We start from the raw sequence: 17,000 nt of genomic DNA on the forward strand, positions 1-17,000 counted from the left end.
ACTATTTTTTTGCAGAGACCTGGTTTCACCATGTTGCCCAGGCTAGTCTAGCACTGTGGGCTCAAGTGATCTGCCCACCTCAGCCTCCCAAAGTGGCAGGATTATAGGTGTGAGTCACTGCACCTGGCCACTAGTGTTCTTTTTTATTTTGTTTTGTTTTTTTGAGATGGTGTTTCACTTTTGTTACCCAGGCTGGAGTGCGGTGGCACAATCTTGGCTCACTGCAACCTCTGCCTCCCAGGTTCAAGTGATTCTCCTGCCTCAGCCTCCTGAGTAGCTGGGATTACAGGCGCACACCACCAAACCTGGCTAATTTTTGTATATTTAGTAGAGACGAGGTTTCACCATGTTGGCCAGGCTGGTCTCGAACTCCTGACCTCAGGTGATCCACCCGCCTCAGCCTCCCAAAGTGTTGGGATTACAGGCGTGAGCCACTGTGCCTGGCTGTTGCTTTTTTTTTTTTTTTTTTTTTCTGAGATGGAGTCTCCCACTGTCGCCCAGGCTGGAGTGCAGTGGTGCGATCTCGGCTCACTGCAACCTCTGCCTCCTGGCTTCAAGAGATTCTCCTGCCTCAACCTCGCAAGTAGCTGGGATTACAGGCGCACGCCACCACACACGGCTAATTTTTGTATCTTTAGTAGCGACGGGGTTCCACTATGTTGGCCAGGCTGGTCTCAAACTCCTGACCTGGTGATCCGCCCACCTCGGCCTCCCAAAGGCTATTCTTAAATAAACTTTGCCATCTGGTAGCAAGAAAGCTACCAACAGTCTAGGCTGACCTCTAACCCCGCAAGGGGACTAGAGTGTATCATTCTCAATGTTTTCAGCGTTTTAGGCCTCTCATTGGATCCTCGAGTCAAGATATGTCTCACTGTAAGGGGTGAAATATGCTGATTGGTCAGAGCTGGTCACATGCTCACCCCTGCAGTCCAACCCACTCAAACCACATTAAAAAGTGAAGAGTAGTTCCCACTCAGTACTCTTACCCCAAAAAGGCCGTTACACACTTACGTCCATTTCATGGTCATATTTATTCTTACTGCTATTAATGACCACAGTAAAGGTGACTTTGTGAGTCTCTGGGACAAGGGAGAACGAGTTTGAGTGGGTGGGACAGAAAGAGGGAAGCATCTTAGGATGAAAGAACAAGTGACCAGTGGGTCTGGGGCAGGAGGAGACGCTGTTGAAGAATCTGAGAGACTAAGGGAGATTCTTGCAGAGTTTGCCAAAATTAGGGTTACTACACATGTCCCTGGGGGTAAGACTGGAATTACATTACATTCTGAGGGGGTTACTAAGTGACTAGGAGGCAACAGACAGGCAAGGTGTGGCCAAAAAGGCTTCACTATCTTTCAAGGAAGACATATTGGAAGAACCTAAAACCAGGGCATGGTGGACCAGGAGATAGGAAATGAATTATTAAGATGCTGTCCAAGTGGAAGTCACAACTTTGGACACTTGATGATAATTAAAAGTGGGTGGGGGAAGAGGGCCAGGTCCTCCTGTGCTTCTGGGGCTTTCTGGGTGAGTGTTGGCCATGCCAGCAGCTGCCCTTCTGATCTCCAAGGGGCTGGGGGTTCCACGTTGTCATGGCTGGACGTGTACCAAGTCAAGCTCTGTTCCAGAAATCCTTATCACTGCTGGTGGTGAAAACGTGCCCCCCATTCCCGTTGAGACTTTGGTTAAGAGGAAGATCCCCATCATCAGTAATGCCATGTTAGTAGGAGATAAACTGAAGTTTCTGAGCATGTTGCTGACGCTGAAGGTAACATGGGTTTTCTGTCATTGGGGGAAGTCTCTGCAGCCGCTCTTACGTTCCCTGGCCCCACCCCAGGGTCAAGAGGATGCACCTGTGGGTTCAAGACCCACTTCTTGGTCTGTGGGCCGGGGGAGGGGTGCTGGTCAAGGAGTATGTGTGGTGACAGAGGTGTCCGGGGGCAGTGTGAGATGAATCAGATGAGCGGAGAACCTCTGGACAAGCTGAACTTGGAGGCCATCAACTTCTGCCGGGGTCTGGGAAGCCAGGCATCCACCGTGACTGAGATTGTGAAGCAGCAAGACCCCCTGGTCTACAAGGCCATCCAGCAAGGCATCAATGCTGTGAACCAGGAAGCCATGAACAATACACAGAAGATTCAAAAGTGGGTCATCTTGGAGAAGGACTTTTCCATCTATGGTGGAGAGCTAGGTGAGTGGCCATGACGTTTGGAGACTGGTCCCTTGTTAGCATCCGGGACTGTGTGGGCTCTGAAGAGACGGGTCCTTTTCTGAAGGTCAGAGGGTCTATGAGACCAGCCAGGGACCAGGAGAGGGATGCTGCCACCTCTAGCTAACTGGTCCCCAGCTCCTCATCTTGGAAATAAAATCCAAACTCCTTACTACAGCTCTACACAATCTCTCTCCTGCTGACCTTTCATTCACTCTGCACCAACCCTATGGGCTTTCTTGATGTTCCTGCAGCTCTCTGGGCTTTGTCCAACTATAAGGCCTTTGCACTTGCCAGTCTGCCTCCCTGGTAATACCCTTCCCCCTCAATTCCTTGCCTGGATGGCTCCTTCTCATGGTCCAGGTCTCACCCTACAGGCCTCTTCCTCCTCAGAGCAGCCTTGTTACAGGACCACCAGGTTTGTATGCCCACTGCACACTAATATACCAATACACTGAGACAGCAGGAGATGCAGCAAAGACAGAGTTTAATTATGGCCAGGCACAGTGACTCACGCATGTAATCCCAACACTTTGGGAGGCTGAGGTGGGCAGACTGCTTGAGCCCAGGAGTTTGAGACCAACCTGGGCAACATGGTGAAATACTATTTCTACAAAAAAATACAAAAATTAGCTGGATATGGTGGCATGTGCCCAGCTACTCAGGAGGCTGAGAGGATCACTTGAGCCCGGGGAGGTCAAGGCTGCAGTGAGCCACGATCATGCCACTGCACTCCAGCCTAAGCAATGGAGACCCTGTCTCAAAAACAAAAAATCAAACAACAAAAATAAAAATAAAAAAGGAAATTAAATTCCCTTGCAGGGAAGCCAACTGAGATGGAAAGAACCCTCAAATCTCTCTTTGAGGAATTCTGGGCTGGGGTTTTAAGGGGATCTTTGGGGGTGAAGGGCTGGAAAATTAGAGTCATTGATTGGTTCGGATAAGGGGGATGAAATCATCTGGATGTGGAAGCTGCATTCTTTGGTAATTCAACTCCTGTGGGGTCCTTCAGATCAGTGGGCATCAGTAGTTTCACTGGTATGCAGGACTTGAAAAGATACCTCAAATGGAAAACTTAACCTTTCACAATGCTTAATATGTTATCTGTAGAGCAGTTAAGGGGAACTATATCTTGTGACTGGGTTTTTTTTGTGATTCTGGGGCAATAGGCAGACAGCTAGCTATGAGGAAGGGGTCAGAGAGCAAACTGACCTAATGATGAATGTTGAGTGTGTTGTAAGTGTGGCTGATTTTAGTTTCTCCCCCTCCCTTCTTCTCTGATTAATATCATAAAGTTTTTAGGAATGGTTTCAGCCTTCCCTGACCATGCTGGCTTAAGTGGCTTGCCATTGTCCTTAATATTTCACCCTGTAGCTCACTGTCACCCCCATTATACCACTTTGTCTTCTTTAAAGCATCAGAACATGAAATTATTCTCTGTATGAGTTTTATTTTTGCCTCTCTTTCCCTATGAGGGAAGGGCTCACTCCAGAGTGGGGATACTGGATTCTACCAATGTACTTTCATTTGGGAGTTTGCTGTCAGTGCTTGGCTGTAATCTGACGGTGTGGATGGAAGAGTCAGAGCAAGCATGTGGCATTGAACAACCTGGGTTGAAATCCTGTCCCCTCTACACAGGGAAGTGACTTGTCCTACTGAGCCTTGTTTTTTGTTTGTTTTGAGACAGAGTCTCGCTCTGTTACCCAGGTTGGAGTACAATGGCATGATCACGACTTGCCGCTGCAGCCTTGAACTCCCAGGCTCAAGCAATCCTCCCACCTCAGCTTCCTGAGTAGCTGGGACGGGTGTGCTCCACCATGTGTGGCTATTTTCTTTTTGTTTTGTAGAGATGGTGTTTTGCCGTGTTGTCCAGGCTGGTGGTCTTCTCAACTATAAGCTGAAAAACAGTCCTTGTGGGGTTGCTTGAGACACGCACAGAGGTCATCAATGCCCCTGGTGACTCAGAGGCTTTCAACGAAAGTCCTGGGCTGAGGGAGCAGACAACTCCCAGTTTGAGTCTTGATTCTGCCATGCACTTGCTAGCTGACCTCAGAGGAACTGGTCCTCTCTATGTTCCAGTTTCCTCACCTGTAAAATGGGGATAGGGGCATGGTTTGAGATGATGATATCCCTCCTCCATTGGGTACACAGTCCACATCAGGCACAGAATGCAGCGTGCTCTTCACCTTCCACCTCACAGAATCCTCACCATAGCTGAAGGACCACATGGAAGTTTTATCATCCCCATACAGATGGCAAAAGTTACACACCCTGAAAGTCAAGGGCACAGCCAGCCACCCAGCCTAGCCCGAGGCATGGGACTCTGTTGCCTGGTCATGCATGGGTGTATGGAATTTTCTTTTATCTCCGTAACTCAATTGATTTCTCCTTTCTCAATAGGTCCAATGATGAAACTTAAGAGACATTTTGTAGCCCAGAAATACAAAAAACAAATTGATCTCATGTACCACTGACTGCTTTGATGGAGCTGCTGTCACCTGTTCTGATGGTGAGATTCAGTTGCTTGGCTTTGCTGGGCTATGCATTCAGAGTCCAAGAGAGGGCTCCACTGTGTGGCAGGCAGATCTGTGATTGGAATTGCAGAACACACAGACACAGACAGACAGACACACACACACACACACACACACACACAGTTGCAGTGGGTTCTGAGCAGCAGGCTTCAACTCATACCAGGGTCATGGTAGGGTATGTAAACTCCTTCAGCTAGCCACCAATGATGTGAGCTGTGCTTCCTGCCTTTTCTATTTGTTTCTAGAAAGTAGGAGGCAATAAATCCCAAATGTCTCTTTGGGTCTTATGTGGAGAAGGCCTTTCGTCAGAAACTTTAGTGGAGAAAGTTCTACTTGCCAGGAATCCAAGGAATGAGGTGTGTTGGCCCATTACACAGATTAATAAGGGATGGAGGCTTGAACTTCCACTACCCACCATTTCTCCTCTCCTCTCCTCTCCCCAAGGCATGTGCAGAGGGAGCCTCCATGACACCATGAATCACTGATAGTTTTTTTTTGTTTGTTTGTTTTCTTCACTAGATGCACAATGCAGGCAGAAAGTAGAATGCATCTTCAACTGTCCTATAGGCTGCCTGTAACCTTCTCCTGGGCAAATTGTTCTAATGCCACCAGCCAACCCATGTTTTAGTTTGCTGGGGCTACATAACAAAGTACCACAGACTGGAGGGCTTAAACAACATAAATGTATTGACTCACAGATCTGCATGCTAAAACTGTGAGATTGAGAGGCTGATTGGCTTGGTTCCTTCTGAGGGCTGTGAGGGGAGGATCCATTCCAGACCTCTCTCCTTGGCTTGCTGACGGCTGTCTTCTCTCTGTGTCTTCACATCATCTTCCCTGTGGGTGTCTCTGTGTTCAAATTTCCCTTTGATAAGGACAGGTTAATAAGATTAGGGCCCACCCTAATGACCTCATTTTAACTTCTGTAATGATCCTGTTTCCAAAGAAGTTATATCCTGAGGTACTAAAGGTTAGGACTTCAACATGTGAACTGTGGAGGGGTACAACTCAGCCTGTGACTCATCACATCCACTGTCCTTTGTTCAGTGTTAACTGGTTTAACCCCTCTGCACCTTCATGTGTCGATGTCTTGTGGGTGGGCCCAGCAGTTCAACGTACCACATTCATAATTCTTCATCTTTCGTGAGATTTCCAATTTCACTTTCCACTTGAATGAGAAACCATTGGACATTGATGTGGGAGTGAGAGATGGACCCTCTTATACCAGTGCTGTCCAATATGGCAGCCACTGGCCACAATGTGGCCTGTCCAAACCAAGATGTGCTGTAATACATAAAACACACACTGGGCTTCAAAAGCTCAGCACAAAATATATATATATATATTTACTTATAATATATATATTATACATATTATATATATAAAAATAAAATATCAGTATTTTAAAATTTTGATTACATGTTGAGATGATATTCTGGAATACTGGGTTACATAAAATATTTATTATTAAAAGTACTTTTACCAGTTTTAAATTTTTATTTACTTTTTAGAGACAGGATCTTGCTCTGTTGCTCAGGCTGGAGTGCAGTGGTACATTCGTACCCAGTGTTTTAAATGTTTTTGTGGGGATAAGGTCTTTCTATGTTGCCCAGGTTGGTCGCAAACTCCAGGCCTCAAGCGACCCTCCTGCTTCAGCATCACAAAGTGCTGTGATTACAGGTGTGAGCCATTGTGCCTGGCCAAGTTCCTTTTTTAAAAATGTGGCTGCTAGGAGAAAGGTGTGAACCCGGGAGGTGGAGCTTGCAGTGAGCTGAGATTGCGTCACTGCACTCCAGCCTGGGAGACAGAGCAAGACTCTGTCTCAAAAAACATAAATAAGAATTTTTAAAAAGTGGCTGCTATATATTATTAAATTGCATAGGTGGCTCCAGTAATGTTTCTTTTGGATAGTGCCACTCTAAAGTTCATTGTGGGGAGATTTTGGGTGATGGCCAATTTATAAATGGATCAATTCACTGGGGAATATTTTCATCATATGGTGACTGTGGGATCTTGGAGACTGAATGCACATATTACGAGAATCCCCCAGTGATAACTTGTGTTTCTCCTCTTTGCAGCCTTCGGCAGGAAGACCTCATTGCAATAAGTGAAATGCTGCTCTGGGTAGAAGCTCTTCCTGCTGTTTTTAAGGAGCCACATTCCTCCTTGGTCAGTTTCTTGATTGTTCGTCTGTTGAAGAGGTGCTCCCTAGAAGAACCTGCCATACGTTTCAAAGCACGAAAATCATCGTAGATCTTTCTACGGACCTTCAAGTCATGACCCCAGGGAAGCCTTACTGGGAAGTCTACCAAGAGCTGCCTGATTTGGAAGAAAGATCTGAACTTGTGGGTTCCCATTTGATTTTTTTTTTTTTCTCCCCAGGGGACTTAAAGAGACATTAGAAAGAAAAAGCCTTCACAGATTTGAAGAACTGGGCCCCCAAATGAACTCACCTGCCTGGAAGCAACTGGGAAACCCTTCCAATAAGTTCTGATAATAAAGCACTTCAGGGCCCCATGTCTTGATTTTTGGCTTGACACAAATACTTCGTCCTTTATTTAGTGTGATGGGGAGGGACTTGGCCTCTGAAATCGGTTCTGGGTTCATACTGTGACCAGCTGTGATTTCAACGGTCTGAGGCTCGGAGATTTTAAATCTGGAAAGTAGATCCCCATCTTGGAGGGTGGCCACGGAAGTTCGTGGAGATGATGTACGGGGAATGCAGTGTCTGACTCCAGAAAGTCCTCGGTATGAGTTAATGGTTATCATCAACACAGTCAGTCTTGGTTAACTCAAGAGTCAAGGTATGACTCTTGACTAATTCTATCATTAGGGAGGAGTTTTGCTGTTGTGGTAAAATTCAATAATAACAACTGAAAGAAGACAGTTTATTCCTCTCCCATCCAACAGTCCGTTATAAACAGACCAGAGCTGAAACGGCATATTCACAGTGTGTCCCTGAAATATTAGTAGGGAGAGTGGGAGAGGGGACATCTCCCAGGCTGGAGAGAAACAGCTTATCAGGAGCAACAAAACTCCCAATGTCTCTTAAGGTTCTAGATACTGATCAGAGGCAGGCCAGAGACCCTTTTGAGTTCCATTTTTGAAATACACCAGAAATTTAAAATGGCATTCTCCTTGCAAAAAAAAAAAAAAAAAAAGGCCGGGCGCGGTGGCTCAAGCCTGTAATCCCAGCACTTTGGGAGGCCGAGACGGGCGGATCACAAGGTCAGGAGATCAAGACCATCCTGGCTAACACGGTGAAACCCCGTCTCTACTAAAAAAAATACAAAAAACTAGCCGGGCGAGGTGGTGGGCGTCTGTAGTCCCAGCTACTCGGGAGGCTGAGGCAGGAGAATGGCGGGAACCCGGGAAGCGGAGCTTGCAGTGAGCTGAGATCCGGCCACTGCACTCCAGCCTGGGCGACAGAGCGAGACTCCGTCTCAATAAATAAATAAATAAATAAATAAATAAATAAATAAAATTAACGCAATGCAGATAAGGCTAATGTCAACTTTGAGTGCTGTATTAGGCCATTCTTACACTGCTATAAAGAAATACCTGAGATGGGGTCATTTATAAAGAAAAGAGGCTTAATTAATTAGCTCATGGTTCTACAGTCTTTACAGAAAGTATGGTGCTGGTGCCTGTTCAGCTTCTGGTGAAGCCTCAGGGAGCTCACAATCATGGCAGAGGGCAAAAGGAGAGCAGGCATGTCTCATGGCGAAAGCAGGAGCAAGCCAGAGGGAGTGCCACACATTTTTAAATGACCACATCTTTCCCGAACGCACTATCGTGAAGACAGCCCCAAGCCATGAGGGATCTGGCCCCCGCCATGACCCAAACACCTCCACCAGGCCCCACCTCCAGCACTGGGGATTACAGTGCAACATGAGATTTGGGCAGGGACAAATATCCAAACCACATCCATGGCCCTCCTCAACTATTTGGTGGGCTTTTACTTTTTAATAAGTTAGTACAGTTGGTCCTCATTATTTGCCGATTCCGTATTTGCAAATTCGCCTCACCGCTAAAATTTGCTTGTAAATTCCAAATCAGTATTTATGGCACTTTAGAAGTCATTCCAGGACATACACAGGAGTGAAAAATTTGAGTGTCCGACTGTGCATTCCCATCTGAGGTTGAACAAGGCGATGCTCTGGCCTCTTGTTTCAGCTGTCACACCGTAAACAGTACCCTTTCTGAGGTATATCTCACGCCACATTTTCTGCATTTTCATGTTTCTGTTAGTAAACCTTTTTGAGTTTTTTTTTAAAATAGAGCCAGGGCCTCAGTCTGTCACCCAGGCTGGAGTGCACCGGTGTGATCTCAGCTCACTGTAACTTCAAATTCCTGGGCTCGAGGGATCCTCTCCTGTCTTGGCCTCTTAAAGCACTGGGGTTACAGGTATGAGCCACTGAACTCAGCCAAACCCTTCTGATTTTATCCATGACTATACTGTACAATTTTGGGTCAATATAATTCTGTTTTATAGCTTGTTTCTACTGTCATGTGATCTCCCCACTTTTAGGTTTTCTAGGTAGTTAATGTTGGTATATGGAAAAGCTGTTGATTTTTGTATGTTAATATTATATTTAGACACCCCACTGCTAACCTATTTCTCAAAATGTGTAAGCTTTTTACAGAGATGTGCATATCTTTTGCAAATATTTTTTCACTTCCTTTTCAATGTTGATTCCTCCTCAAGGAAATACAAATGGTTGATTATGTCAAGTGAGGGAAGCTCAAATACAGGAGAGGAATGCATGTGTTTTCTATAATGATTCTCACCCTGGTCTCACTGTTCTCTTAATGTTCTCTCAATGTTTTTTGAGAAACGACAAGAATCTGCTATCATCAGGAAGGCTTTTAAAATTGAACTGTGGTAAAATATACGTAACATAAAATGTGTCATTTTAACCCTTTGTTATTACACAGTTCAGTGGCATTAAGCACATTCACATCGTAGTACAACCATCAACACGACGCATTTCTAGAAGTTGCATCTTTTCAAACAGAAACTTTAGATCCATCAAACAATTCCCCGTTTCCCTTTCCCCTGAAAGCTATCATTCTACTTTCTGTCTCCTGAATTTTACTACTTTAAGCACCTTAAAAGTAAAATTGTAGGCCGGGCGTGGTGGTTCATGCCTGTAATCCCAGCACTCTGGGAGGCCGAGGAGGGTGGATCACGAGGTCAGGAGTTCGAGACCAGCCTGGCCGATATGGTGAAACCCTGTCTCTACTAAAAATACAAAAATTAGCCGGACGTGGTGGCGTGCGCCTGTAGTCCCAGCTGCTCAGGAGGCTGAGGCAGAAGAATCACTTGAACCCAGGAGGCAGAGGTTGCAGTGAGCTGAGATCATGCCACTGCACTCTGGCCTGGGTGACAGAGCGAGACTCTATCCCAAAAAAAAAAACAAAAAAAAAAAGGGGTATTGTAAGAATATTTGCCATTTTCTGGCTGGCTTATTTAACTGAGGATAATGCCTTTAAGGGTCATCCTTTTAAAAAGTTTTTTCAATTTTTTAACAATTTTTTAAAAATAGAGACAGGGTCTCCCTATGTTGCCCGGTTTGTCTTGAACTCCCGGCCTCAACTGATCCTCCCATCTCGGCCCCTCACAGTGTTGGGATTACAGGTGTGAGCCACCATACCTGGTCTCATCCATGTTTAGCACGTGTTAAAATTTCTTTTTTCAGGCTGAGTAATATTTCATCATGTATGTACACACGTGTGTGTGTACACACATATACGTGGATAAATTTAATTTATCCGTTCATCCATCAATAGACCCTTGGGTTACTTCCCCCTTTAGGCTCTTGTGAATCATACTGCTGTGTATATGGGTCCATGGCATGGTTCAGGGTCCATGGCAGAAACACATTCAGTGCCCAGAAAAGAAACCATGGGTGTATAAATACCTCTTCACACCCCTGCTTTCAATTATGCTTGGTGGGTAAATGAATTCATAAAACCCCAGGCACAGCGACTCAAAGTCCTTCTCTAACTCAGCCTTCCGGGAGCCCAGGGCTCTGTTTCCTTGACCTCCATGATGCCCGCACCTTATTTACCTCCTCCATCTCACCACTCTTCTTCCAGCTCCCTTGTGAACTGTCTCACTCAAAGCCAACTGTGTAGAGCAGGACTCTGGAGTCCCTCCCGCTGCCAGACTTGCCCCTGGCTCTTCCCTGGGCACTGTCACCTTGCAGACCACTGGCCTGTCAGAGCAGTGAAGGGCCTTCTTGGGTAGACCCTCCCTGCCCTCTAAAACTGGTCTCTACAAAGAGGCAATGGGCCATGTCTCCATCGTGGCTGTGGGCCACGGGATCCATAGTGATGTCACCAGGCTGGCCATGGACAGGAACATTCTGGATGTCTGGTCTAGAGACCACTGTCCCCCTGCGGCTAGAATCCCTGTGGCTGGAACGGGGGGAGTGACCAAGAAGATAAAAAGGTAGAGTCCAGAGGCGGGCATATAGTGGCTCACGCCTGTAATCCCAGCACTTTGGGAGGCCGAGGCGGGTGGTTCACGACGTCAGGAGGTTGAGACCATCCTGGCTAACCTGGTGAAACCCTGTCTCTACTAAAAACACAAAAAATTAGCCGGGCATGGTGGCGGGGGCCTGTAGTCCCAGCTACTGGGGAGGCTGAGGCGGGAGAATGGCGTGAACCCAGGAGGCAGAGCTTGCAGTGAGCCGAGATTGCGCTACTGTACTCCAGCCTGGACCACAGCGAGAGACTCTGTCTCAAAAAAAAAAAAAGGTAGAGCCCAGAGTGGGCACTGCCTTCCCAATGACAGAGGGGCATGAAAATATGTTGTGGACACGAGGGAGGGACTGGGAGCCCACATATGTCAGTTCCTCCCGGAGATGAACTAGGCTGCACACCAGGTGGGGAATGGGTGTGGTAGATTCATTTCCTTCCTTCCATGCTCCTTCTTCTCTTCACGCCAGCCCCCAACTGCCTTCATCACGTTTTTCCCTTTTTTTCTTTCTTTATTTTTTTTTGGAGACAGAGTCTCCCTCAGTTCCCCAGGCTGGAATGCAGAGGTGCGATCTCAGTTCACTGCAACCTCCACCTCCCAGGTTCAAATGATTCTTTTGCCTCAGCCTCCCGAGTAGCTGGGATTACAGGTACCCGATATCATGCCTGGCTAATTTTTGCATTTTTAGTACAGATGGGGTTTCACCATGTTGGCCAAGCTTCAAGTGATCTGCCCACCTTGGCCTCCCAAAGTGCTGGGATTACAGGCATGAGCCACTGCACCCAGCCTGTTACCTCTTTATTTATTTTTTTTTTTATTTTTTTTAATGAGACGGAGTCTCATTATGTCACCCAGGCTGGAGTACAGTAGTGTGATCTCGGCTCACTGCAACCTCCACTTCCTGGGTTCAAGAAATTCTCCTGCCTCAGCGTCCCGAGTAGCTGGGACTGCAGGTGTGCACCACCACGCCCGGCTAATTTTTGTATTTTTTAGTAGACACGGGATTTCACCATATTGAACAAGCTGGCCTCAAACTCCTGACCTCGTGATCCGCCCGCCTCGGCCTCCCAAAGTGCTGGAATTACAGGCGTGAGCTCCGGGCCCGGCCGCTCGTTACCTCTTTTAAGATGCTTCTCCCTCCTTCCTTTGCCTGGTGTCTACCCATTGTTCAGAGAAGCCTTTCCTGGTCACCCCCATGACTCGGTGGGAATCCTGTGCCTCCCTGTTGGACACTCCCACCCCCGCTGCCCGCTGTAGTTTCGTTTGAAGATCTGTCTGCCCAAGCCCAGCAAACTAGATGCCCCACACAAGAAGAAGAAAAACAAAGATACTTTGGAGACCATGTTTTCGGACAGATTCAGAGTCCATGACAGAAAGGCACTCAACACCCAGGAAAGAAAAACAGAGGTCGGGGCTCCTTGGCTCCTGGGTGAGGCTAGTGGGGTTCCCAAAGAAGCCAGTTTGAGATTGGGGGATCTAGAGCTTCAGGGCTGGCCAAGGGCAATTCAGCCAGTGTCAGGATCCTTTAGGGTTCAATCTGTCTCTTCAGAAGTCGCCTGATGGGATAGGGGCATGGAAAGCACGGCCACAGGGTGCCAGGTTGGGTGTATGGGGGCTTGGGGGGTGCAGGTGGTTAGTTGTCAGAAGGGTCTGGTCCCTGGGGAGGAGACGGCGCCCAGCAGGGACAGTGTGGGCCTGCAGCTGACCTGTCTACTTGCTGGTGGGTTTCCTGCTGAACTCCTCTCTCTGGGTCAGTGCGTCTTATTGTCCACCTGTCCCTGCATCCCCTTCTGTGCCTCGCTGGTCAGCTCTTTCTCCCTTGGCAATCCACTTCATACCTCACGCCTCCTCTGTCTGCCATCTCTCAGTGCCACGCCCCCGCCTGTGCCCCCATCTCTCCCTGGTTTTGCCCCTGACACCCCACCTGGTCGCCTCTCTCTAGGTCCACTGGGGGTCTCCGGACGCCGCCGACCCGCCTGTCCGCAGGCTGAGCTACTTGGACCACGGAGCGCGACGAGGAGGCGCGACTGCGGCTCAGCAAGGACTAGGTTAGCAACGAGACACTCCTCACCGTGCACGACACGGTCGCAAGCACGGCCATCAAGTACGCCAACAACATCGCGCCCGGCTCCAACTACAGAGACAGCTGCCACCTGCTCACCTACTTCGAGTACCACGAGCAGCGTCCGGGCGTCGCCAAGTCTTTCTTCGAAGTACCGCCAGGCGGCCCGCGCCTGCGCGCCTCTCTCGTCCCTCCTGCGCCTGCGCGCCTCTTCTACGCCCACCCTCCTGCGCCTGCGCGCCACTTACTTCACCTCCTGCACCAGCGCACCTCTCCAGGGCCTTTCTTCCCCCGCCCCCTCCCCACCTCCTGCGCCTGCGCGCCTTTCCTGCCCTCTGCTACGCCTGCGCACCGCTCCGGCCCACCCGCTTCTGCGCCTGCGCGCTGCTGCAGGGCCTTCCTCCCCCAGCCCCCCCCCCCCGCCTCCTGCGCCTGCGCGCCACACCTTCCCTCCTGCGCCTGCGCGGTGTTACTCTCCCGTAACTGCCCCTTGTCTGACCCGGCATGTTTGTTTGAATGGATTCCCTGAGGCTGCCTGAGAGCCAGAGATGAAAAGCTGCGGCCTTAGGGGACCCGGTTCGGATCCCAGAGCAGCCATTAGCTACGTTTCTCTTGCACGAATTACTTTGCCTTTGTGCCTCTGTTTCCCCATATGAAGAGTTTACATATACATGTATATGTAAAGGCCAGGCGCGGTGGCTCACGCCTGTAATCCCAACACTTTGGGAGCCCGAGGCAGGCGGATCACTTGAGGTCAGGAGTTTGAGACCAGCCTGGCCAACATGGTGAAGCCCTGTCTCTACTAAAAATACAAAAATTAGCCAGGCATGGAGGTGCATGCCTGTAATCCCAGCTACTCGGGAGGCTGGAGGCAGGAGAATCACTCAAACCTGGGAGGCAGAGACAGTGAGCCGAGATGGTGCTACTGCACTCCCGCCTAGGCAACAACAGAGCGAGACTCTGTCTCAAAAGAAAAAAAGAGAAGAAAAGTCATTCCAATACCCATAATAAACTGGATCCTCAAGTAAAAATACTGTTAAAAATTTAAAAAGTAAACATAAAAATATGTATAATTAGATATATACATTTAAAATATAGTTGTTATAAATGCATAGTATATAAAACATCTGTTTATGGATAAATTTTATGTGTGCTATACTTTTATGTTAAATTTAATATAAAATATGTACATTTATATTAGCATTTTGTATGTAAATATACAAAATATAACAGCAGCTAGCTCACAGCTTTGCTGCATGGATTCAGTGAGTTTACACACATTCAATAGCTCTGGCACACACAAAGCATTGCACCAGCATTCACTATTTATTATTTTTATGGTTCTTTTTCGTTTTTGTTTTTGAGACAGAGTCTCGCACTGTCGCCCAGGCTGGAATGCAATGGTGCAATCTTGGCTCACTGCAACCTCCGCCTTCCGGGTTCAAGCGAGTCTCCTGCCTCAGTTTCCCGAGTAGCTGGGATTACAGGTGCCTGCCACCACATCCAGCTAATTTTTTGTATTTTTAGCAGAGACAGGGGTTTCACCACGTGGGTCAGGCTGGTCTCAAACTCTTGACCTCGTGATTCACCCACCTCGGCCTCCCTAAGTGCTGGGATTACAGGCATGAGACACCGTGCCCGGTCATTTTTATGATTTTTATTGTGTCTCTTCTCCAGTGGCATGTCCTCAGCGAGGTCTTTCCTTGCTGCCCTGGTTCCCCAGACCCACCCCCTTCCCCCTCTCTGTGACAGCGCCTTTAAAAGTTGTCTGCCCAGGGCCAGGCATGGTGGCTCACGCCTGTAATCCCAGCATTCCGGGAGGTTGAGATGGGCGGATCACTTGAGGTCCAGAGTTTGAGACCAACCTGGGCAACATGGTGAAACCCTGTCTCTACTAAACATACAAAACAATTAGCCAGGCATGGTGGCACACCTGTAATCCCAGCTACTTGGGAGGTAGAGGTTGTAGTGAGCCAAGATCATGCCACTGCACTCCAGCCTGGGCGACAGAGCAAGACTCCGTCTCAAAGAAAAAAAAAAAAAATCTTCCCAGTTTTTATCATCATGGCTACAAGCTACCATGGCCGTTTGTTTCTTTGGTCATTTCCCTGAGGGCGAGCGGCCGGATTGCCTTGTTGTTGTACCAGCGCCAACCCTCTGATGTTTGTTGAATGAATGAACACCCATTTCTCAGATTAGGAAAGGGGATAAGAGACCTCCTGTGACTTGTTCAGTCCATGTAATAAACAACTAAATTATGCAATAGGTAGACAGAGGTCAGTAATTCAGAGGAATCCAAAGCATGTAAAGGAGAAAACTGCTGAGGTGGGGGCAGAATTTAAAAATATGGCGGCTAGCCAGGTGCGGTGTCTCATCCCTGTAATCCCAGCACTTTGGGAGGCTGAGGAGGGCAGATCACTTGAGGTCAGGAGTTCGAGACCAGCCTGGCCAATATGGTGAAACCCTGTCTCTACTAAAAAATACAGAATTAGCTGGGTATGGTGGTGCACACCTGTAATCCCAGCTACTTGGGAGGCTGAGGCAGGAGAATCGCTTGAACCTAGGAGCCGGAAGTTGCAGTGAGCTGAGATCATGCCACTGCACTCCATCCCGGGCAACACAGTGAGACTCTGTCTCAAAAAAAAAAAAAAAAAAAAAGGAAAAAAGAAAAGAAAAACATGGCTAAGGAGAGCCTCACTGTGAGAAAGAGATATTTCAACAAAGACTTCAATGAAGAGGAAAGATCTAGGGGACGGTGTTCCAGGTCAAGGGGAGTTTGTGCAAAGGCCCTGAGGCAGGACAGTGCATGCTGTGTTGAAGGAATAGGGAGGAGGCCCGTGTGGCTGGAGCAGAGTGAGGGAGGGAGGGGGTGGGGAAGGTCGAGAAGTGCCTGGTGGGCCTTGGGGAGAACGTGGCTTTTACCTGAGGGGAGGGGGACTGGGAGCCATGGAGGCAGACGAGGGATGTACCCTGAACTCAGGTGCTCTCTGGCTACTGTGGGGAGGACAGACTGAGTAGAAAGAGACCAGCTGAGATTGAGATGCTGATAGTTTGGACCAAGGTGTAGCAGGGGAGAGGGTGAGAAGCGTTCAGATTCTGAAAGCAGAGACCACAGAATTTCTTGGTGTCTCAGCAGAACCCACTGAGAATGACCAAAGTTTCTGGTCGGTGCCACTTGAAGGATGGAGCTGCTGTTGTCTGAGATTACGGAAGGTTGGAGTGGAGGGAGGAGGTTTAGGGATAAGGGCTGTGGGTAATATCCCTCCCCTAGCTGGGCTCCCCTAGCTGGGTTTGAGATGTGTGTTAGACGAGGAAATGAGGGGTGGGCAGTAGTATCGAAGAGTCTGCAGTGGCGGGGAGGGGCCCCACCTGGATCCGATGGACTCACCTGAGCGAATGGAACCAAGAGAGTTACACCATCTTAAATTATCAGGTGGACACTTATGTCAGCACAGATAATCTCAGTGCACAGGCAGAGCTTGAGCTACCAGGGTGTTCACCTCAACATATTACCTAATAAAAGTGAAACCAGGCTGGGCGTGGTGGCTCATACCAGCCTGGACAACATAGTGAGACCGCCATCTCTAAAAAATATGAAAATTATGGTGGCATGGTGGTGCACATGGAGTCCTAGCTACTCAGAAGGCTGAGGTGGGAGGATCGCTTGAGCCAAGGAGGTGGAGGCTGCTGTGAGCCATGGAGGCACCACTG

The 17,000-nt window shown here is 48.3% G+C and overlaps 1 protein-coding gene and 1 long non-coding RNA gene across 7 annotated transcripts in view; one reads left to right on the forward strand and one right to left on the reverse strand.

Moving 5' to 3' along the window:
- Positions 1–7,266, forward strand: part of ACSBG2 (acyl-CoA synthetase bubblegum family member 2) — a 47,197-nt gene extending 39,931 nt beyond the window's left edge. For 5 of the 6 annotated variants that reach the window (XM_025366943.1, XM_025366947.1, XM_025366944.1 and 2 more), the window contains 4 exons: positions 1,626–1,765; positions 1,942–2,188; positions 4,607–4,715; positions 6,819–7,266. In XM_025366943.1, coding sequence (XP_025222728.1) covers positions 1,626–1,765; positions 1,942–2,188; positions 4,607–4,680 — 461 coding nt within the window. In that variant the 3' untranslated portion in view covers positions 4,681–4,715; positions 6,819–7,266. The remainder of the gene's footprint in view (positions 1–1,625; positions 1,766–1,941; positions 2,189–4,606; positions 4,716–6,818) is intronic. The other variant, XM_025366946.1, reaches the window with a different exon arrangement.
- LOC112612434 lies at positions 5,255–13,485 on the reverse strand. Its single transcript, XR_003116862.1, has 2 exons — positions 13,389–13,485; positions 5,255–6,024 (listed from the first exon to the last, which is right to left on the reverse strand). It is a non-coding gene; the product is annotated as an uncharacterized LOC112612434 (long non-coding RNA).
- Positions 13,486–17,000: the final 3,515 nt, after the last annotated feature.

The sequence above is a fragment of the Theropithecus gelada genome, chromosome 19 (assembly GCF_003255815.1).
Source record: "Theropithecus gelada isolate Dixy chromosome 19, Tgel_1.0, whole genome shotgun sequence".
Taxonomy (NCBI): Eukaryota; Metazoa; Chordata; class Mammalia; order Primates; family Cercopithecidae; genus Theropithecus; species Theropithecus gelada.